This window comes from Tursiops truncatus, chromosome 2 (assembly GCF_011762595.2).
Source record: "Tursiops truncatus isolate mTurTru1 chromosome 2, mTurTru1.mat.Y, whole genome shotgun sequence".
NCBI lineage: Eukaryota > Metazoa > Chordata > Mammalia > Artiodactyla > Delphinidae > Tursiops > Tursiops truncatus.
Window position 1 is genome coordinate 23268744 of NC_047035.1, and position 23756 is coordinate 23292499.

At 38.0% G+C, this 23756-nt stretch overlaps 1 protein-coding gene across 27 annotated transcripts in view; it reads right to left on the minus strand.

Annotated features, from left to right (window-relative positions):
• Nucleotides 1-12585: 12585 nt before the first annotated feature.
• Nucleotides 12586-23756, minus strand: part of NRXN3 (neurexin 3) — a 1624030-nt gene continuing 1612859 nt past the window's right edge. For 22 of the 27 annotated variants that reach the window (XM_019920055.3, XM_019920041.3, XM_019920046.3 and 19 more), the window contains one exon: nucleotides 12586-12887. In XM_019920055.3, coding sequence (XP_019775614.2) covers nucleotides 12586-12887 — 302 coding nt within the window. Of the gene's footprint in view, nucleotides 13512-23756 lie in introns of all 27 variants that reach the window. The other 5 variants (XM_019919960.3, XM_019919954.3, XM_033850762.2 and 2 more) reach the window with 3 other exon arrangements.

Below are 23756 nucleotides of genomic sequence, written 5' to 3' on the forward strand. Positions count from 1 at the left end.
GAAATGTTTTTTGGCTGTAACACCAAAAGCATAAGCAACAAAAGCAAAAGTTAAGAAGAAGAACTACATCAAACAAAAATTTCTGCACCGCAAAAGAAAAATTCAACAAAATGAAAAGCCAGCCTACTGTATGGGAGAAAATATTTGCAAGCTGTATCTCTTTTAAGGGGCTAATATCCAAAATATATAAGGAACTCTTTACAAGTCAATAGCAAGAAAACAAATAATATGATTAAAAAATGGGCAAAAAACATGAATAGACATTTTTTCCAAAGACGACATACAAATATAAGTACATGAAAAGGCACTCAATGTCATTAATTATCAGGGAAATGCAAACCAAAAGCACCTCGAGCTACCACTTTACATCTGTTAAAATGGCAATTATCAAAAAGACAAGAGATAAGTGTTGGCGGGAATGTGAAACTAAGGGAACCCTTGTGTCAGTGGGAATGTAAATTGTTGCAGCCACTATGGAAAACAGTATGGGGTTCCTCCAAAAATTAAAAATAGAACTATGGTATGAACCAGCAATCCCACTTCTGGATCTATACCCAAAGGAAATGAAATCACCATCCTAAATAGGCATCTGTACCTTCACGTTCGTTACAGCATTACTCATAATAGCCAAGCCATGGAAACAATATAAATGTCCTTTGACAGATGAACAGATAAAGGAAATGTGATATATATATAGTATATATAATACATCTATAATATATAATATAGATACACACACAATGAAATATTATTCAGCCATAAAAAGAAGAAAATTCTGCTATTTGCAACACATGGATGAAACTCGAGGGCCTTTTGCTAAGTGAAGTAAGTCAGACAGAGAAAGACAAATGTTGTATGATCTCACTTACATGTATAATATGAAAAAGCAGAACTCAGAGAAGCAGAGAGCAGACTGGTAGTTGCCAGGGGTGGAGAGGCAGCGGGAAAGGGGAGATGTTGGTTAAAAGGTACAAACTTCAAGCTCTATGATGAATATGTTCTGGAGCTCTAACCAACAACATGGTGACTCTAGTTAACAATACTGTATTGTATTCTTGAAAGCTGTTAAGAATGTAAATCTTAAATGTCACACACAAAAAAAGTCATGTGAAGTGGTGAACATGTTAACTAAACTTGTGGTAATATACACACACATGTATACAATACACATACAATATATACATGTATCAAATCAGCACTTTGCACACTTTAAACTTACACAATATTATATGCCAGCTATACCTAAATAAAGCTAGAAAAAATTAGGATTCATCAAACAAAAACCAAAAAAATCTACTGCCCCAGTGCATATATATCTTATCAAATTGCAGCTTGCACCTGCCAGGTGAGGAAGTCAAGAAAGGCCTGTCCAACTACACAGAGAAGTGACTTATGTCTTCATAATATATGTTAAGGAAATGATGTTTATAATATAACTGTTTAAGGAAGCTTTAAATTTAAAAGAGAAAAGAGAAAAAGATACATAAAGACCATCACAAAAGACCAGCACAGTGGTTAAAGCATTTTGCAATTACCATAAAAGTACCTATTTTTTTCCTTTTTTAGGAAAGAGTGCAGGCTATGTGTGTGTGTGTAAACTCAGAGCTTATTCGTCAACATCTGACACTATTTCTGGAATGGAGAGGTTGGGTGGGAGAGGGGGAGAAGGAAAGAGGAGGGAGAGACTTAATTGTTTAGATGCTCTAATTCTGGACCTATCTTCTAAGCAATTACAAACCACAGGAATTTAGGAGCAGCTCTTCTACTTCTGCTCTCCTCCTCTTGCCCACATTTCCCTCCTTGTTTGGTTTACAAGGAACAGCTATCCTCGTTTTCCCACTTCAAATTGCACATCAAAACAGGTCTGGGCAGGGTGCTCAGCAGTCCTGCAGATCTGTCTCTTGCTTCAACAGCGTTCGGATGAAACAGACCCAGCGACGCCCCTTGCTCCATCCTCTGACCACCCTCCAACCGTTTTTCCTTCACAAACTTAGGAATCTGCCACTCAGCTATTCTTGGTCACCCAGACTAGCCAACACCATTTTTTGAGCCTAGCTCCGTATTACCAATAAACCATGAGCTCCTAGATTCGTCGGAATTATTCCACCAAGGTCAACATGCATCTGCGGGCCTCCTCCACCTACCTCTCTCTGGGCTTCTATTTCCACCGCGACGATGTGGCTTTGGAAGGCGTGGACCACGTTTTCTGTGAATTGGCCGAAGAGAAGCGTGAGGGTGCCTAGCGTCTCTTGAAAATGCAAAACCAGCGAGGCAGCCACGCCCTCTTCCAGGACGAGCAGAAGGCGTCCCAAGATGAGTGGGTAAAACCCAGGACACGAGGGAAGCCACCATTCTCATGGAGAAGAACCTGAATCAGGCCCTCGTGGACCGGCATGTCCTGGGTTCTGCGCAGGCAGACCCCCACCTCTGTGACTTCCTGGAGAGCCGCTTCCCGGAGGAGCAGCTGAAACTCATCAAGAAGACGTTGATCACCTGGCTAACCTCCGCAGGCTGGCTGGTCCCCAGGCTGGGCTGGGCGAGTATCTCTTCCAAAGGCTCAGCTTCAAGCACGACTAGGAGCCGAAGCCCAGCGGCCTTTGAGAAGCCCCGATGGTATCAGGGCATCTGCCTGAAGCCTCTCTCTGCGGCCACTAGGCAGCATTGTAACCGCCCTGAGCCCTCTCCCAAGCCTTGGGCCAAATGGAAACAGTAAAGCATTTTGCAAAAAAAAATCCCAAACAAACAAAAAAAAAACCCAGATCTGGTTACTCATGCCCATACGTGCACATAAGCACATTTTCCTGAGTATGTATTAACATCGAAAACTACACCATAATACTAAAGAAATTTTAGTTTTGCAGTTTTAATGATACCCTTAATTTAAACTACCTTGCACTCCACTTCTCACCCTGCCTAATTGTCCTTCCTTGCAAACCTAGACAACCTTTATTGTTTGTTTGTTTTAAGAAGAATATTTATGTGTGGTCTGCTGGGTTCCCCCAACTGCCGCAAAAAAAATTTTTTTTAATAAAATAAATAAATAAATAAATAGGCAAACGGCTGAGCACAGAGTAGAAACAGGAAAGTGGTTTACTTGTTGAAACCTACTCTTCTACTCTTCATTCTTGGTTTCATTCTCCCCATGAAACCAAGAAGCAAGAGTTTGTGGTGGTTCTATCCATTTTTCCTAACACTTATTTTGACTTTTCGATGGAAAAGAAGACTATCAAATAGTCTATAAATAACTTTCTCTCTCTCTCTCTCATAATACTTTTATGATGAAAATTCTAGGCCAAAAACTGCAGTGAGTGAGAGCAAAGAAGAGAAAATCATGATTTTCAACCGACAGTGGAGCCGTGATAACATAACTTGAGAATGTGCTTAATGAACTATCTATTCTATGTAGACTCAGGCAAATTCAGTGTACAGTTATTGCAAATACATGAATATAATCCTAGGGGAAAATGCTAGCAGATTTGTGATCACATTTCTAGAGGTAAAACTGAGAAGTTCTTAGCTTCCACAGGTGCAAATAAGTAGTAGTCTCCCTTACCATTCCCTTGAAGGAGAACATGGATTCTAGTCCAAGATGTCACATTTTACAAAAGATTAAGCAGCTGTGTATAATCTATAGACTTCTCTATTCATTTCAAAAAGTGATCGAACACAGTTGAATTGAAATACGTACAAGCTGAAAAATCCTTTCGGTTTTCAGGCAATCTCATTAAATGGTGAAACGTCTACTTAGCTGTTAATCTCGTCTTTCATGTTGTCTTTGACTAAAGAACTGGAATCATGCCATTAATTGCCCATTGGAAAGAGTGTTAGGTTTAGTTATTCTGAAACACATTGAACAAGAATAAGACTCAGGTCAAGAGACCCAACAAAAACTATTCTTTTAATGCTTCTTTTGTGTTTCTTAACATTGTGTGGTATTAAAGGACCTTCTTTCATGGAGAGGTGGGCATAGATAAAACAAGAATAGCAAAATACTAATAATTCTTGAAATTAGATAATGAATAAATGGGGGTTTTGTTATACTAGTCTCTTTACTTTTGAAAATATTTGAAAATGTTCACAGTATAAAGTCAAATTAAAAACAAACCCAAAATACACAGAGATCCCTGGCATGGAAGAGGGAACCGTGGTCCTTTCTGCTTTGGAGATGAAGGTCTGTGTGACTAGGATATCATTTTGCTGATGGACCAGGTGCAGTTAATTACTACATTTATCAGTGTTCATTGACCCATTGGAATACAATTAATAAATTGTGCTACTGGATTAAAGTGAGGGAAAAAGTTCAAATTTATTTAGAAAAATTTTAATTTTTCTTGAACTTGTGATCTTATGCTTTATGTGTATATATAGAAAGATTCAAATTCTGTTCAAGGTGATTAACTGAACAAATTTAGAGCTTAAGAAAGATCATGAACTTTTACGTGTACAACACAGTATTGTTGACTGTAGGTTCAATGTTGTACAGCATATCTCTAGAACTTATTCTTCTTAACTGAAATTTTATACTTGTCGATTAGAGGGTAAATCTCACGTTAAGCGTTCATGATAAAATAAAATATTAAAAAAAATAATGCGTATCACTAAAGGGGCGAAAGGTTCTCTGAAGACCTCTTGGCTTCCTGGTGTTTAATTGACCAACTGTCACAGGAAATCCAAGGACTAGAAACCCACGCGAGGAGTGAAAATCTCAGGATGTGAGCCTTCCCTGGGCATAATCCAAGCTGGACCCTGGACGCAGAGAACTTTAGTGGTAGTAAAGGGGAAACTTTGCCAATGAGCAAGCAACTGCACTTTATATTTTCTTGGCAAAGGAAAGAAGTAGAAAATAGAGTGATTGCCTAACCCATATATTTATGCAGTTTCTGATGCTGGCTAGCCATGCAAGTAGCAGCTATCTTTGATCCTGCCTGAGTCAGATAAGGAGGCCAAATTGTAACAATGATCAACTTCTATTAAGGTTTATTATGTGTCAGGTATAGGTTAAGCATTTTCCCATGCATTATTTTATTGAACCTTTCCTGACAAACCTACACAATAGGTAATATTATAATTTCCTTTTATAGGAACGAAACCTGAGCCTTATGTAGACTGAGTAATTTATCCAAAGTTACAGCACCAGAATGCATGCCATCGCATTCTGACTCCAGAACTCATGTACCTAAACATAGTCTCTTGAAGCTCGCATTATTCATTTAATATATTTCCAAATTTGCCTCTGGCTTCCCTTTAGCTGTTCCTGTCTTCTAGGGCCTCTCATACAACCCTAACACTGCTTTCAAATCCTGGTCCTTATTCCTACGATCCTATTCTGCTCTGTTTAGTCTCTCTTGGATTTATTTGCTCTTCTACCTAGCACATGTACTCACATCAACAAGGCTAGAGTTTCTTCTGGATTCCTTGACTCCTTTGAGCCTTGAAAATTTTCACCTTACCAATTCCCAACACCAGGTACATCTATGGTGGACTGAATTGTGTCTGCCACCCCCCAAATTAATATGCCGAAGTCCTAACCCCCCAGTGTGACTGTATTTGGAGATAGGATCTTTAGGAGGTAAAGTTAAATGAGGTTCTAAGGGTGGGGACATGATCTGCTAAGACTGTGGCCTTACATGAAGAGGAAGAGAGACTTTCTTTCTTGCACATGCACAGAAGAAAGTTCATATGAGTACAGGGTGAGAAGGTGGTCATCTGTAAACCAGGAAGAAGGTCCTCACCAAAAAAGGAGTCCTGCCGGATCTTGATCTGGGACTTCCAGCCTCCAGAACTGTGGGAAAAAAAACTTCTGTTGTTTAAGCCACCCAACCTATGGCATTTTGTTATGGCACCCTGAGTAGACTAACACAACATCTTCTCATGCTCTTCCTTAGCTCCAAATGCTCTGAAGAAGAAGTATAAAATGACTTGTTTCTCTAGAGTCACCATTACATAATTGAAAGAGTTCTAACTTTGGAACCACGAGATTGGATTTCAAGTCATGAAATATAAAAGAAATGTTGCAAAAATATAAAGTATTGCTATTTTTTAAACATTTTTATTGGAATATAATTGCTCTACAATGGTGTGTTAGTTTCTGCTTTATAACAAAGTGAATCAGCCATACATATACATATATCCCCATATCTCCTCCCTCTTGCGTCTCCCTCCCACCCTCCCTATCCCACCCCTCTAGGTGGTCACAAAGCACCGAGCTGATCTCCCTGTGCTATGTGGCTGCTTCCCACTAGCTATCGGTTTTACATTTGGTAGTGTATATATGTCCATGCCACTCTCTCACTTAGCCCCAGCTTACCCTTCCCGCTCCCCATGTCCTCAAGTCCATTCTCTACATCTGCATTAAAGTATTGCTATTAATGCCAGATAAAGACAGCCAACTTCTAACAAACACTTTCATTAGCTGCCTACCTAACAGGTTGTCAACAGACTCCTGCCACGTGCTCACAGCTTCACTATTAGGTACATAACTTTGCCTTTGATTTATCTAGAATATTGAGGTTCTCTGACTATAGCTGTCCCATATTCTGTCACCTCCACCGCAATATGTCAGTTTCTGATTCCATTTTCTCCTTCATTGCTCTATTGGAAGAACAGCTTACCCCCTCTCTGTTCAGAGTAACACCTCTATCTGGAAACTTGATCACTCCAATAATCTTTCATCCTCTCTGAGAGTGTATCAGTTGTTGCCTTTCTCCTCCTGTGTCCTCTTCGCTCAATGACAAATTAACCCTTGACCTTGAGAACTTCTCAAGACATTCTCTCGTCTCTCTCTTCCCTTTCACTGACAAATTTCGAAAACCTTCTGAGCCATATCTTCCACTAGTGTACTTTATACAATCTGTGATCCATCTAAATTATGGTTTTCACCTACTGCCTCCCACTTCAGTACTTTGCTTGGAATGGCATGCAGCTCTGATCTCTGCCTATCAAATTTTCAAGGTTTACCTAATATGTCACCTCCTCTGTGAAACCTTACCATAAGTTATTTCTTCTGAACCCCCAAAGAGCTTAGTTTGCACTTGAACTTTGACAGCTTGATTGTGCAACCCTTAGTAGATTATAATAGTAGATTATAAACTCATTAACCCTCTCAATTTAAGACATAGTAATCATTTAATAATGCCTAATAAATACATTAATCATCAAACTAATCTCAAACAGTATCAGGATTTCAACTGGGACAAATACAGCTTGGGATATTTTGGGAGAAAAATCAAACTTCAACTTGAATATGGGGGAAGAGAACCTGGGCCTATATGGATCTATACAAGAGTTAAAAAGGCTTAAAATTCCCATTTCCATTTTCTGCTTTCATTGAAACAAAGTGACAATAGCCAATAGTAGATTGGCAGGCACATGAGTGTTCAGTAAATGTTGGTTGAATTATCAAACGAGTAAATGCTTAAAGTGGTTCTCGGATTACACATTAAATAGTGACACTTAGAAAGTCTTTGGAGGGAAAGCTAATACAGAATTTTGAAGGTGTGTCTAAGGCAATAATAACTATGATTTGGGAAGCATGGAAGACTGTCCTTTGAGGTAAATAGTAGTTTATCATTTGAAACTTTCTATGGCCTCTATACTGAAGGAGTTGATTGAGGTAAAGAGCTTTACAGGGGTAGGCACATTTCTGGTGGAAAACTCAAGGAGAACTCAAAGAATCAATAAATCGGTGTGATTTCAACTGTAAGAGGAATAAAAACAATTATGATGTTAGGTTACAGAAGTCATATGATTGTTCTGGAGCTCTCCTATATGTATCTTCTGTAGACGTTAAGAAAGAATTTTGTATTACTTTTCTTCTAGGATAATAACAGATGATTAATAAGACAATTTAGGCATCACTGTTTGAGGGCTATTGGCCAGCCACTGCGCTTATAACCAGGCACTTGTATACACATTAGCTCATTTAATTATAGAATAGCACTAAGAGGAGGCGATATCATTCCAGTTTCATGGATGAAGTTAGAGTCACTGCACACTTTACTCAAGGTTTCACAGCTGGTAAAGGACAGACCCAGGATTCAGAGCCAAGATTTGAACTAAGCTTTTCTGATTCCAAAGCCTGTGGCCAAAGTTAAACACACTGGAAAGGGACGGTACCGTCTCAATACTCCCTCATGGAGATAATAAATTATTTCTGCTCATGGATATTAACCAAAGTATCTGAGCACATGCACTTAGATCCTGATGAATCTACCACATTAACCATCGTCTCAGAATTTCTCTGGAAGTTGAACATTTTCTGAAATTTGTACCTTCTTTACTTACCCTAACTTTTGGTCACTTGCTTAAAATATGCTGCCAGACAGATTCATGCTACCAGTTGTCAATGACACGTTTACTAGTTGCAGTCATGCCCTCAATCAAAGTATATGCTTAGAAAATACTAGTTTTTATCAATTATCAATGGATAAATTGATTTACTATCAATTAGCTAGTAAACCCAAGTCATGACTTGGCAACATTCCTTGAACAATTACTAAACAAATCTTTTTATTATAGAATTTATTGTAGAATTTGCAATTCTAGAAGGCAGCTATCGTAAATGACTAGTACAGAACTCAAGTGATGGAGACTAACCTTGTTGAGCCCCTACTCTGTAACAATCACAAAACACATTATTTCAATTTTTTTTACCCAAACTATATTGTGAGGCAAGGTCACTGAGGTGTCACATTTTTCAGATGAGGAAGTCAAATCTCAGAGACATAGTGAAATTGCCCATACACAGTGAATAGTCCAGCTGGGGTTCCAACTCAGCTGTGTCTGGCCTCAGTGCCTGTACCCTTTTCACGACATCCCACTTACCTCCAGGTCAGCAAGGCCTGACTTTTTTTTTTTTTTTTCCGGTAAGCGGGCTTTTCACTGTTGTGGCCTCTCCCGTTGCGGAGCACAGGCTCCAGACGCGCAGGCTCAGCGGCCATGGCTCACGGGCCCAGCCGCTCCGCGGCATGTGGGATCTTCCCGGTCCGGGGCACGAACCCGTGTCCCCTGCATCGGCAGGCGGACTCTCAACCACTGCGCCACCAGGGAAGCCCCCCTGACTTTCAACATGATTAGAAATGTACTAGCCAAGTTGTCCTTAAGCTCGTCATGTCTTTGTTTCCTCATCTTTAAGATGAGGAAAATGCTATCTACCACTCAGGGATTAAACCGACTACATAAACCAAAACACTTAACATAGCATCTGGCATATCATAGGCATTGATAAATGATTGCTTCATGTAAATTATCTGAGGCAGGAATCAAAAAGGGAACTTTCCATAGTTTGACATCATTGAGGCTTATTTTTTTTCCATTTCCATGACAGTTAATAGCATAACCATTCCACCAGTGAAATCTGAAGGAACAGGGTTAATTATATTTGCTTTTAATTCTAACTCTTCAAAAACTGGTAACCAATATATGGCTAGAGTACAGGTGTTCAGTTAACCCACATTTCTAGATCATGGTGAAAAATGCAGAGTATCATGATGGATTATCCAGTTGGCAAAGCAAGCATGTGCTTAAGGAACCAGCATATCGAGGACACCTGAGATATGAGAAAGGTTCCAGCTATAATGAATGCTAGCAGAATTCTGTAATCTGAAAATCTAGAAAGAAGCTTTTAAAATTTGAGCACTCATTTAAATTTTGACTTTGGATTTAGTACTTTTCTAACAAATTTCAATATGGCGGGAGGCTTGGAAGGAATGCCTTTAAAGCTTTGCAGTGTTTCAAACATGAACAGGGTTCTGTAAGGTTGTTAACTTACAGCAAATACTTAAACGTTGCCAAACATTTAAAAAAAATAGTATCTAACAATATTTTTTCCAGAATACAATGCTTCTGTCATCTTACCTGTTCAGAAAAGTGTTTTCTCCCGGTTACTTTATCATAGCAGTCTAAATAATAATGCCTCAGTTGACAGACAATAATTGTTTAGCCCCCAAATATGTCACTTTTGATAAGCTTATATAAGTATCAGTCACTGGTTATAATCTTTTATTTCACATGAACATGGTCCTAGATTACTTGGCTTTTAATTCGACATGACATATTTAGCCCCAGTACAAGGTCTTTTACCAAATGTTTGGAAAATAAAAATACATCATCATACAAGCTTTTGGGAAGAACATTTTATTGCTAAGCATATCCTTGAACTAAAATGCAAATGTGAAATAAAAGAGAAAAGGAAAAAGAAAAAGCAGTAACTTCACAACATCATAAAATAAATTCCTTAAGAGTCTGTTCATAAAACAACAGCAATATGATAGAAGCTCACGTACAGAATGCACATGTTCCCATAAAATTGTCCAAATAGAAACTTACACTAAAAGGAATATAATAAATGTATTTTTGCTCAAATAAAAAATGTAAAGAAAGAAAGCAGGAAATCAGTTCACAAGACCTCAAGACTCCAAGAACAGCAATCTTTTACAGACATCGAGATATAATCAACTTCATATAGGTTGGGCCATTTAGGTTATCTAAATCGTGCTTTGATATCTCTTTATAATCCTGTCTTTTTCAATGACAACAAAATAATCCAAAACTCTTAACACATTGAAATATCAGGTAATGAAGAACACCTCTTTCCATACATATTAGTAAAGGCTACCATTGTTTAGATTGCGTTTGCCCCACGTCTTTAAGATACTTTTTCAAAGTCAAATATTCATGCAACTTACAAAAACCAGCAAGAGTAGATTTCTAAATCTAAACAGCTGATTGATTTTCATCTGTACAAAAGAAACTGTATGTATCTGACCCTCCAGAGAACACATTTCATTTTTGTGTGAATATTTGTCTTGCTTTGTCTCTTGCTTTTGGGATAGGTATGGCCACACAACAAGTTTATTGTTTTTCTGTACATCATTTCCTCTTTTCATAAAGAAAGACAACTGGAACATAAACCAAACAAACTGAAATAAACAAATAGAAAGGAAAGAACAGTTCTCAAAGCAGTATGTACACAGGTGGCTAAGGAATTATACCAGCAAAAATGTAATAAAATATGTAAACAAAATCTGAGAAGATTTTTTATTCTCTTTGACACAGTTAACTGTGACAAAATTAAACTCACACTTCACATTTTAAGGTTTACTTTTTTGTCATTTTGTTATTTTCTTTTAAAACAACATTCTCATTCCACTTCAAGATTTTAACAGTTTTCCTGTTTCAGTCATCCCATCAAACATACCATGATAAATATATCTGTATATATATTTATTTATATATATTATACTATTAAATTCCATTTTTTGTGTGTCACAGCAGCTTTATTCATTTATTATTTTTAGAAAAGATGGGTGAAGGGAGACGTGAGCAAATGGAAGGATAGAGTTATCCATAAATGTCAGGCTGCAAAATTAAATCACTAGGAAAAACATTCTCATGTTGGGGGCGGGGAAAGAACTATGAATTCTGCACTCCGTCATGCCATGTTTGGCTTGTGTGACCTTTTGTGGTTCCATCACAAGTTGAACTCACCTATTGTCTGTTTTGATTCTTTAACAGACTTCTTGTATTGTCTTTTCTTTTATATTTGCATGCATTTCGATCAGTCACAGATCCAGCCCACCCCCGTTCCCCTTCCCTAGGAAAGGCTCTGTTTTAGAGGAGAAAGGGGCTTTCTCCTTTACCACAATTTGGCTGGGCTCATGGACAGGAACAATATTGTTAAGTAAAGCCAATAGCTCTGATAAAACCAGCCCTAACCCCATCTGTTCAGGGTTTGGGTGGCAAATTCTGGAATTCGATCCTGAGGAACCAGCTTTTCAAATCAATATTATCATCCATCCCATGATTTTGCTATGTGTTCAGCAAAGCATCGCATAGGAAATAGACAACAGATTCTAGAAACGCCACAACCTGATATGTAGAGTGGACACCATGGTAGCTTTTGAGTTCATATGGCAATAGTCTCTCTTCTGTTTTCTGAGATTTTTTTTTTCTTCTTCTTAACTTATGTCCAGTTAGTCTCAAAAATTAAACAAATACCCAAAAGCCATTTTTTCCCCTCAGATCTTGAAAAGTTACGCACACACTGGCCAGACCCAGATAAGGGTGGGTTTTTTTTTGTTTCTGTTTTTGTTTTTAACTTTTTCTTTTCTTTTTTTTTTTGTTTTCGTTTTTTACATAATTAAACCAAAAAAAAAAAAACATTATTACAGTCAAGCTTCACAAACATTATTACAGACTCACTTGGAGTTATGGAACAAGTAAGCCATGAAGTCTTCTACCTTGGATGAAAGGTCCTAAAGAGAAGGAAGCTTCCAAGTCCACGAAAGTGGGGGGGAGCCATCTGCTCGCTCCAAAGGGCAGAGTGTGTGCTTTACGACACAGCAGGGCAGAAAGAACTGTCTCCGAGCAGTGACTGAATCAAAGCAGCCATGGCTGAATCTTATAGGTAGGTACATCTTTGTGTGTGTTCTTTTAAAAATGATTTTCCCCACCATAGTCATGGTATACCCCATCTCATAGTTAGAACAGTTCTGACATCTGTGAAATCTCATTTTCCAAGTATTTATATATTTATATAGAAATAATCCTGTGTTTTAAATTCGCGTAGCGTTAGCGGTGTCGTGTTTACACATAATACTCTTTGTCCTTGTTTTTCTGTTTCTTGTGGCCGCTCTTCGAGCTCTGCTGCTTCTCCTTGAGGAGCGTGCCATTGCTCTGCGCCGAGTTGCTGATGTAGTTCCGCGTCTCGTCCACTTGATAGGACCCCTCGTCCCTGTTCCTGTACTTGTACATGGCATACAGGAGGATCAAGATGCAGAGGGCGGCAGCAGCCACAATGCCGACGACCATCCCTGTTGTACTGCTCGACTCCCGGATCACCTCTGAGGCCCCCGGAACCCGTCTGACTCCCGGCTCCGTGGGGTTTGCTGTGGGCACATTACGGAACATGGGGGAAGTAATTAGTGGGCTCTTCAGTTTGGTGCTGTCTAGCTCATAGGCAGTGGGCAACGGAAGCAAGACTATATCAGGCTGGGGTTTGAGATCACGGTTATTCATTTTGCCAGCTGGCAATTTGGGCACCATCCCAGACGAGGAGGAAGCTGTGAAGCGGATCAGCTCAGGGGACAAAGATGTGGTAGTAGTCCTACTAGTTTCGGAGACTTTGTTAGGTCTAAAGTCCTTGGATTCCCACTTGGGCGCATGTGCTTTGTAGCCACCTTCGAAGATTGAAGTGGAAAGACTCTTATCTGTTACCAAGGAGAAGGTGGTGTAAAAATCTTCATCATCAGTAGGGGGCAGGTTAGAGTCAAAGGTTTCCCCTGAGCCATACCCAGATATCACCAAGCCATCATCATCACAACCATCGCTGCCTTGGTCCGACAAGCAAGGTAACCCCGCCTCAGAGGTCATGGACAGGGAATCTTTGGTGGTCTCAATAATGGTGAGGAGGGGGCGAAAGGTAGGGGGGAGTGTAATGGAAGGTGCACGAGTAGCAATAGGAGGGGTAGCTAAAGGGTCTTCTACAAGAAGAGGGATAACTAATTCACCTCCTGGGATTGAAAAGAAAAAGAAAAACAGAATTAGTATATTTGTAGAAAAACAATTCACAGCCACACTCAATGAATGCATGTATAGTTCATAGGTTACACCTCAGAAATTATAATAAAATGACTTGGATCCACATACGGACCCTCTCTACTTCTAGGCTGATTATTGGGCTATACTTCTAGCTCATTATATGCCTCTTGCCATCAAAACCTGAAATCCTTAGATTGGGGGCTTAGATTTTTTTTTTTTTGCGGTATGCGGCCCTCTCACTGTTGTGGCCTCTCCCGTTGCGGAGCACAGGCTCCGGACGCGCAGGCTCAGCAGTCATGGCTCACGGGCCCAGCTGCTCCGGGGGGCTTAGATTTTTAAAGATACTCTCAAGTAATTATTTAGATAGAATTCAAATAGGCTTTTTCCAGGATCTGCTTACGGGACAATGACCTTCACCTATACTGTTGCAAATACTGACCATGAAAATTGTGTGTGTGTGTGTGTGTGTGTGTGTGTGTGTGTGTGTGTGTACGTACATGCACATATGCATGTGATTAATCTGTGAGCCATAGCATTTCCTTCTTTTTTTCTTGGGTTTCTACTTATTTGCTCCCATTAGGATGAGAATGACATATTTTCCATGTCACTGAGATCAAGATTAAGGAATATAAAAGAGCTCATCTTTAGTATTTTAAGTTACTACCTTTTATTTCACATTTATCACGTGCAGTCTTCATTTACTATATGCTAAGTAAGGGAAACTTACAGTAGGTTGAAAATGTTCATCTAACAAGCCCATCTTGATTATGCTTTTCCAGAAATTCCCCTGACTATAAAACAACAACTTGTTTTGCATTGGTCTAGTATTATATTTATATATTGCTTTTATGCTATATGTAATATATACTGAGCAGACACTAGATTTTAAGAATACCCAGCCTACATATCCATGACTTACTGGAAACTTACTTTTAGATTCAGAAATGTAGAGATAGCAAAGTAGTTTTTAAAATCAGTGATTCCTTTTTCCAATTTGGATTCCTTTTATTTCTTAGAATGGCAGATATTTCTCGGTTTACCCACAGACCCTAGTTATTGCACTTATAAACATATGAGGACTAGGTCAGGAAAGGAAGTTCAGAATAGTTCACTAAATCATAGTGCCCTGCAAATTATGGTCACCACAAATATTCTGTGGTGGGTGTTACTCACCTAATTGTAGGGCCAAGCTTATTATTCATGTATGTAAGCAAGATAATAAGTCTTCAGTCTCTCCTGTGTTTCTTTACAGTGTTATTTTCAAACAGAGAAAGAATCAAGAACTCACAGTTCATGTCTCTTCATTAAATTTATTTTAAAAATTATTCCAACTATTGTTTTTAAAAATCCTCTAGCAGGGATGGCATGATATGTCCCTGACCCAGTTAGTCAGACAGTTGAGATGATAATACGATATTAGGGTTGAAGTCTTCTTTCTGACCTGCTGCATCTAAACTGTCCAGGTTTCAGGTGTGCTAAGAAAAAGCCTCCTGAAAAGAAAGCTACTGCACACCTTCAGAGCACCAGAGAAGAACTGCTTGCACCACATCGGAAGCTTTTATGCTCTGCAGAGAGAAACTGAGTTGGGGAGCGTGGCAACGATGTACGTAATGTGTATCTTAAGGAAGGGGAAGGGACAAGAGAGCACAGTACAGTCATCCCCGGCCTACCTGATGATGTTAGCACATGTGGGGAAATAAAACAAGAATCTTTCTGAGACTCTCAAGATGATATTTTAGTCTGTGCTTTAAGCCCCAAGCTTCTCTTCTAGTGCTCAGAGTTTGAAACTATTGAGCAAACCGATTTTTGCAGATTTGACAAAGCTTCAGACTTGCTTTCCTGGACAAGCATGCCTATTTTTTTTACATTGTGAAGATATGTAATTCATATATCTTGCAACTTAGTTAATGCATAATTTACATACTTTTGCTAAGTTTTATAAATGGGATTTGGAACACAGGTCCCTAAAGGTAAGCCAGTCCTAAAACTAACCCTGAGTTACCTTTTCTTCTTATTCTTCCGGTAGGGAGGCCCTGAGTGTTATATTTAAGATGATATGTGGAAGAAGGCAGTGTCTGAGTAAGAAAAGAGCAGTGAGGAGAGAGGAGTGAAGCCTCATGCAGTCTGTTAAAGGTTCCCTAGGGATCGCTCAGGGATGATTTTACTTCCCTTTAGAGAACAAGACAGGGTTTTTGTACCCATCTCACCTAGAATGGGTGTTCTTTTCTGGAACAAATACCGAGAGTCATTTGCTTTTTAGGGCAAGGATAAAAATCAACCCATTGTTTATTAAGTGGAGAGTAAAGTGGGATAAAGGACAAGGAATGACGGATTTGTTGGGAGGCAAAGTCCTGAAACAAATAATTAAATATAAAGGCAAATGGTTAAGTAGGATGCTAGTGTCCCTTTAAGTGAGATTAATATCACTGTCTTCATGATTACAGAGTGGCATTCATTTGCAATTTTAGTCTACCATCTATGACACCAAACTGGAGTCTTACATTTGCTTTTTTTTTTTACCCCCTTGTCTTTTTAATCCCAGCTAAAGCTTCCACTGTGTCTTTGTTGTTAAAACTCTACAAAATCTACAAACTGCTCATTCTGCAGTTGAATCACTTCCACTTTCCTTTGCTATTCGCTTCTCATTCAACACCCTAATGTGAGTATCTCTCTTGGAGCAGAAAAAAAAAAAAAAAAAAAAGTGAAAATCATCCTTTTGATAAGGGAATGAAAAGAGGGTCTTGAAGCTCACTAATTTACAAAGAGCTTCTAAAAGGTTGGTGAGCCTTTAAGTGAAATGGTAAGAGCTTATTTCCAAACTAAAATGATGGGTATGCTGTTGCAGAGTTTAAATAACAGACTCTGTTAAAACTGCTAATCTTCAATTTCTTTGTCATTTTGTTATTAATCCTAGTAGCAGTGATAAAAATGATAAATGATGCCCCTGTCAGGGACATTTGAGCCCAAATCCTGGTAGTATTTAATCAATGAAATCATAGGAACTTTCATAGCTCCCCTCTCCTGGCATCTCAAGGAATTGGAAAAATGTCTTTAATTTAAAAGGGAGTCCACTGGGATGTAGGGGTTGGTATTACAAAGGGGAATTAAAATGAAAGTAGGGGGAAATTTTTGGGTAACTATAAACGTGGAAGATGCCTGGGACAAGTATGTGAGTTGGGGTGTATAGTCCATTTTAATATCAAATTCCATAGTTAAGATTTAAGATGATTCTAGTGTCCTAGGAGGTCCAAGGGCACACATCATTTGAGATAAGGAGGTGAAGGATGTGTTTCTCCCACCATTAGATCCTTACTAGAAATGACTTAGATTGCAGAAGGCTATTTAAGATTTCATGTTTATTTGTATTAATCTAAAGTGAGTTTCCTCAGAAATGTTGGAGCAGCTGATAATTTTTTTTTCACTGCCCGAAGACCGTGAAATCAGTGATCTACCAGATGTCTATGCTTATGAAAGTATTCATAGAAGCAACAAGCTTAAAGTCATAAGGGGTTGCAGGCAGAGTAATACAAAACCTGTAATCCATCACAACTCTAATTTCCTATTCCATCCCCAGAATTCTTCTTTGGTTTGGAATAAGAACTATCCATATTCCTTAAAGTTAGCATTTTAAATCAGGAATATATACCCTTTTTTGACAGGGTTGTGCTTTTCTTTAAACCAGAGAGATCACTAGGGATATAAAAGGTCTATTTTAGCCCTGAAGGCTGCCCTGCTTTTTTGTTTTATGAGTGTATTTATAGATATATAATTCATGTGTCTAGGGCTGATATTCAGCAAAAGGGGCTCTCTGCCATCCAAAAAGACAGTATATTAAAAATTTAATAGAACACTTCTGAACTGTGAGAATGCTGTAGGTGATGGTGGTGTAGTGGGTCATATGAAAAAGCAAGAAAAGCAGCACAAAGTTTCAATATGGCTCCAACCTTTGCCTCTCTGGAGATATCTGAGTGGAGGAAGTCACAAAAATACAAAAAACAATGACACTGAAGAGTGAGACTCTGGGAGAGGACACCGTGCTCCGATTCCTTGAATTTCTTTTATCTATATTTAGGTTCTTTACCTCATCTCTTATTTGCATTTTTCTCATTCTCTGCTGGGAAACTAACATACAATGGGGAGAAATCATCTTTTTCCCCACAAAATTAGTTATTGAATGATATTCGTTTAGTTATTTGGTGCCACGGAAGTGTGTACTTGCAACACATCAATATCTGGAAGCTTGGAACCATGAAACTGTTCTGCATCCAGCCTCAGAAAAAATAGTCACAGACAGGCACGGCCAGTCCCTGGGGAGAAGACAGCAGAAAAACTCAAGTATCTCAAAGGGGCTTAACTTTTTAAGAGCATTTTAATGAGATGAAAATCTCCAGGTAGGACATTTTCCCCTAGTTTATCTGAAATGGGTTTGAGTCTGAAAGGCTACAGATTCTATTTTTTCAATATACACCCAGGTAAGATGAGCTATAGTCCCTTGATGTCATTATACATTGTAAAAGAAGGAATGTCTAGTGGAGTTTTTCATCTGCCTATTGGTTAAAAGCTTTGCCTCTGAAGTCACTCAGAGGCAGGCTAGCATCACAGTTCTGTGGCTTACTAGCCACGAGTTGGTCAAGTTTATTAAAATCTCTGTACAATGGGAATAATAACACAGCCTATCTCAAGCCACCAATGTGAATAAGAATAATGCATGTTAATGTTAATTATAATGCATGTTAAGTATTTAGCACAGAAACTGCTACTCCAAAATTCTAGTTTCTAGTATCATTTCTACTAATATTTTGGGCCTATAAACACTGAAATCATTGATGACTTTTTTCTGACCTTTTTTTATGTAGTAGTCGTATGCTGAGGTATAATAATATAGGATCTAGATTGTTAAGGCTATTTTAAATGCAGAGTTTGAAGAATGATTTATAATAAGCCCAAGAGCTTGCATTTAAAATAAATGATAAGCCTTATATCAAATGGACTTATGGGTAGCATCGTCAACACAAATAAAAGCTTTCAATTCAATTAGCTAAAATAGTCCATTTAGGAAATTCTTAGTTTTAAACCTAAAATATCATCCAACATGTCAAACAATACAAAATCATATAAACTGAGGCAGATAAAGTGCATTCATTGAAGCTGCTGGGCTGGAAACATATCCCTTATCCACTCTTCAGTCTGACATTTCTTTAACAGTAATACTAATACCTAAAACTAAAGTGAAGCAAGTAATCTCTTTATTTAAAAATTATACAGCACTTCTTGCTGATCTTTTGTTTCCTGAAGTGATAAGGCAACACTGACCAAATACCTTTAAGGTCAAGGAGTGTTCTCACCGTAGAGTCATACAAAATGCCAATACCTACCTGAGATGTTTCCTAAATAAAACTTTAGATGTGAAAATCATCATGTTTCTTGTGGGTAGAATCTTAGGATCCTTTTAAATCTTACCAGTTTAAATCCTTGAGAGAAATGGCAAATATTAATAGAAATGGAAGAGGAAAAAGAGAAAGAGAGAGAGAGAGATTTGGGTGCCTACTGTGTGCGGGTGTGCTTTCACCAGTAGTTAGTTTTATACTTTGGAAGGCATCATTATCATAGGACAATACTCTAAACTCTGGGGTGCTTTCTCTATTCTCAGTAGAAGTGATTTTGTAGTAGTGATGGTGATAGTTTAATCCTGGATAACCAAACTCTACCATAGTCACTTGAGAGTACCTTATTTCCCCTTTGCTGAAGGAAAATAAAATAAAGGACTGATTTCCCCAAATGCTTTCTAAGGAGTTAAATTAGGATGTATTACCACTGATAACATTTGCAGTTAACTCAACTAACTTTCTTCTGGAGTACAGGCCTCCTGTAGGTTGTATCCAATTTCATATCCCACTGTAGAGCCTACCATTGCTTTCAAGGCTTTAAAAGTTGGTTCAGGCAAAGAGGCCGGCTTCCTTTGGATGGTAAGAACAATTTACCCACACCCTTCTACCAAGAGTAGAATTCACATTGATCATTAGAAGCAATTCAGCACAAAATATAACAGTGAAAATTAAGCAAATAGACACAAATGAAATAAAATGTTTAATGTTGTCTTCAAAATCACATAGTAGAAAAAAAAATCAACTTCAGGTTCAAAGTAAACTAGAGGGAAAGAGAGCAAATAACATCAACAAGGCATTCACAACATAAGGACAGAAAAGAAAAGTAAAAGCAAATAAAAAATAGAGGCTGTTTTAGGAAAAATAAAGAAATCATTTCCATATAGACAAAATAATTAACTTAAAAAAAGCATATTGTATTAATTTATAGTCAACTTACATCAACAAATTGCCCGCATGTTTTTTGGCATGAAAGAAAAATTTACAAAAGAAAGTTGTGTAAGAATGCTCTTGGACAAATAGAATTGCCACATTCTTGTAACTTGCTTTTTTGTTGTCATTTCTTTAAAAACTTTTGAGCAAAATGTCTAATTTTTCAAATATAATAATTTACAACAGAGGATGATACAGGGAGGCAACAACACATACATCCACACCACATAACATGAAAAGAAAAAAAAATCTGCACTTTAACAAATTTCTTACTTTGAGGGGCTTGGGAGGGCATCAGTTTTGAATCTGAAATTATTCTGATTGCAATGATTTAAAAAAAAAATTTTAAAAACCTGTTTAATTTTATAATTTGCCTTTAAAAAAATCTCGAGCGTTTTGAATGAATTTCTGCATTATTATAGGTTCTCGGATATATATTTAATTTTATTTTTTTTTGTCTTTTTGACAAGTTTTAGACTTTCTTTAATTGAAGGGGATGGATGACAGCACATAAGTTTGAACAATGCTGAAGAAAGGAGGGGTATGGGAAGGAAAGATGCAGAAAGGGTAGGGTCATATCTATGAGTGTACTACACAAGAGATGAAGATGATGGGAGTAAATGTGTAAGTGAGTCGCCATGTCCATGTAAGGGCGGCACGGAGTGATCTAGCTGCATTAGAGCTTCTGGCTGTAAGGAAGGGATGGGCAATATACAAAAACAAATGAGCCTACACATGCCCATCTACAGAAATAAAGAACAGAACTCTAACACTGACAATCTCACACGCCCTAAGCTGCAACTACTTCAACATGCAATTACTCCAAAAATCATTACAGTTTCATTAAAGATTTTTAAATAATAAAAACAGTTAAACTTTTGTCCCTACTAAAAGTAGCCAAAATACATAAAATAATAATAGTAATACTTATAATAATGATCAAAAGGTTAAAAGCAAAAACAAGGAGACTAGATTTATGCATTCAAGTTGAACAACTTCATCGGCAGGCACACAGCCCCATCTAGAGTTAGGGGAGGGGGTGGAGAGCTTCAAATCGAAAGACAAAGCTGTATAGGGAGCCCACTGGCTGGCTCATTCATGACTTCCTTATATAGAAAGGGTACTTTCTGAATGACATCACCTGTCTTCCCCATGCCACCCATGGTGCAAGTGATTCTAGTGAGACTGGGTTTATTAGAAAGATGTGGATGTGGGGATTCTGCAGCTGAAGTTGTTCCACATTTAAAGAGGGAGTGGGGGAAAGTTGCAGAAAACAATTCATAACTTTTTTTTGTCATAGTTTTGGATAAAACCAAATCTAAAGATAAAGATCTAGCAATTAAAAAGAAACACACTGATATATATACAGATAGATATATATAATACAAAAAGCACTTAATTCCCAAACAAGAAGGGAGCAAAGAACGAAAAATAATTTAAAGAAAAGAGTATTTCATACACTTTCAGAGATGAACAACCAGATGCACACGCTGAGGAGGCACAGACAGAGCAGTCAGGGGACACTTTTTTTGTTGTTTTGTATTTTCTGACTTATTGATTCCCCTTTTGCTGGCAGCCAACATTAAAAACAAATTTTGCATTTTCTTTAAAAAGAAATTTTGCATTTTCTTTAAAAATGTTTTTTTTTTTTGGTTTTGCTTCTCAAAAACAAATAAAAAGGGCGTGCAGTCTGGATGTACGTCATAAGTAGACATTTGAGAGAGAAGAAAGAGGCTCAGACTGACAAATGGGTAATTGTCTATTATCCTTTAACTGCAGGAATGTTAACCAAGTTAATACATGCTTAAAGTAAGTTGCATTTAGGGAAAATAGGAAAACAGACCAGCAAGTTAGGGTTGGGAAGAGGTCAGCAAGACAAAACCAATTTGAGAGTAGGAGAATGGTACTGGATTTAGTTTCATGCCTTTCCAGTAGGGGCAAAGGTCATCCCAAGGCCTTTTGCCAATTACATTCTTATAAGCATGTGCATGTATATGTGTACGTGTGTTGGGGCTTGAAGTAGAGCCTGTAGTGGCAGGAATTGAGGTAAAAATACACATGAGTTCATGGGTTCTGCTCTAGGAAACTTAGCCCATATTCATTCATAGCCTCAGAAGGTAAATTTTGTAAGACATAGAGGGGTTATAATTAATACTGCTCCATATACATGTTCTTGGGCTTGGCCAAATTGACAGGGTACATGGGTGACAACTGTGGTAATTAAATGTACCTGATAAATGGACAGCTTTTTTTAGGTAATAGAGGCAAAACCCCCTCCACTCCTCCACTCTCAAGAGCATAGTGGCATAGCATCAGTAAACTAACTACAGGATAGTCAGGAAATGAGTGCGGCTTATTTGAAGGACATTGGGGGAAACGGCCAGTCTTTTAGAGACCATTTGGGAAACAAAATGCTCGATTAAACCTTGAGAAAAGGAAAAAAGAGACAAACTGTGTTTGTGTGTGTGAAGATACTGTGGAAGGGACATGGGGAAGGAGGCTTTAGAAGTGTCCTCAGCCTCTACTGGAAGAGATCACAAGAAGTACATGAAATATTTTATCCCCGTGAGAACATTAATGTTCAACCAAGGACTGGGAAACCCAGGTAGGCGAACCACAAAGGTAAGACACTTGAGAGCCCCTGGTTCTGAGCCAATTCCAACCACTTCTAAGAAACTTTGGAGCTGACTTTGACAAACAGAATAAATTGTGAGGATGAGTCAGACTTTTGTCCCTTATGGGATGCCCCTTTTATTATTTTATTTTAAAATAATTATAGTAATGTGTCCCCATGGGTCAGTCCGTACCAAGATTTTTAGTCTCTGGTTTTATAATGTTAATCATTATTCTAGGAACTTCACAAAGGGCAGCTGGGAGGTTTTAGGAGGAGGAAAAAAATCCCAACAATACAGGAAAAGAAAAACCCTTGTTGCCATTTAGTTAATTTTTTTGAATAATTATACTTTTAACATTGAATTTTATTGTATGAGAAGACCCTACAAATGTACAGATTGCCTCACAAGGGCATCAAATTACTTCTGTAGGACACAGTGAGTTTTAATAACATTCACATGGGCTATTTTTTGTTTCATAGGCATTTTTTTAAAGTAGGAACCATAAGTGGTCTAAGTGTGACACTTATAAAGAATAAGATATGTCTCGTGTCTACATAACTCCTGGAAAATAAGAGGTGTTTTGAGGAAGATACATCAGCAATTTGAGTCTCCTAAGGTTTCTGCTGAGTAATTTACCTATATCAAAATTGCCTGTCTTAAAACTCATACAAGTAGGACACCACTTACTTGCTGGAAATCACTGGCTAAACAAGTGAACATACCAAAATTTATGGTTGTCACTTTGCAAATAAAATATGTATTTTTTAAATCCATGGAAGCCACAGTTTCAAATGAAGCGAACACAACACTATATCAGTGCCTACACATTTTTATAAGTCGACCATCAGTTAATATACACAAAGCTCATTTGATTTCTAATATAAGATAGAAAATAATATTGCCAGTAGCTCATAAGCAGGTCACAACTTCATTTTCATCTTTCATTACATATCTACACTAGGTTTTTATTACCAATAACTGCACGGTTCTGTATCTATGCCTCTACTGAGTGTTAAGAATGCTTTGGGGTTGTATTTGCCATTGAGAACAAATAATACAATAATTTGACTTGAAACAGCATATTTTGATGGGACCATTTTTATCCCACCATGTCCAAATAACCCTGTCTAAATGCAAAATCAGACTATTAAGAACATCAAATGCAATAAGATGGAATTACTCAGAATGCATCTTGGAAAGTGCACTCGTTTCAAAGAAATATGTTTCTAAACTGCTTGGGGTTGTGCCTGAGAAGCTGGAAGAATACTCAAGGAACTCAAGGTGC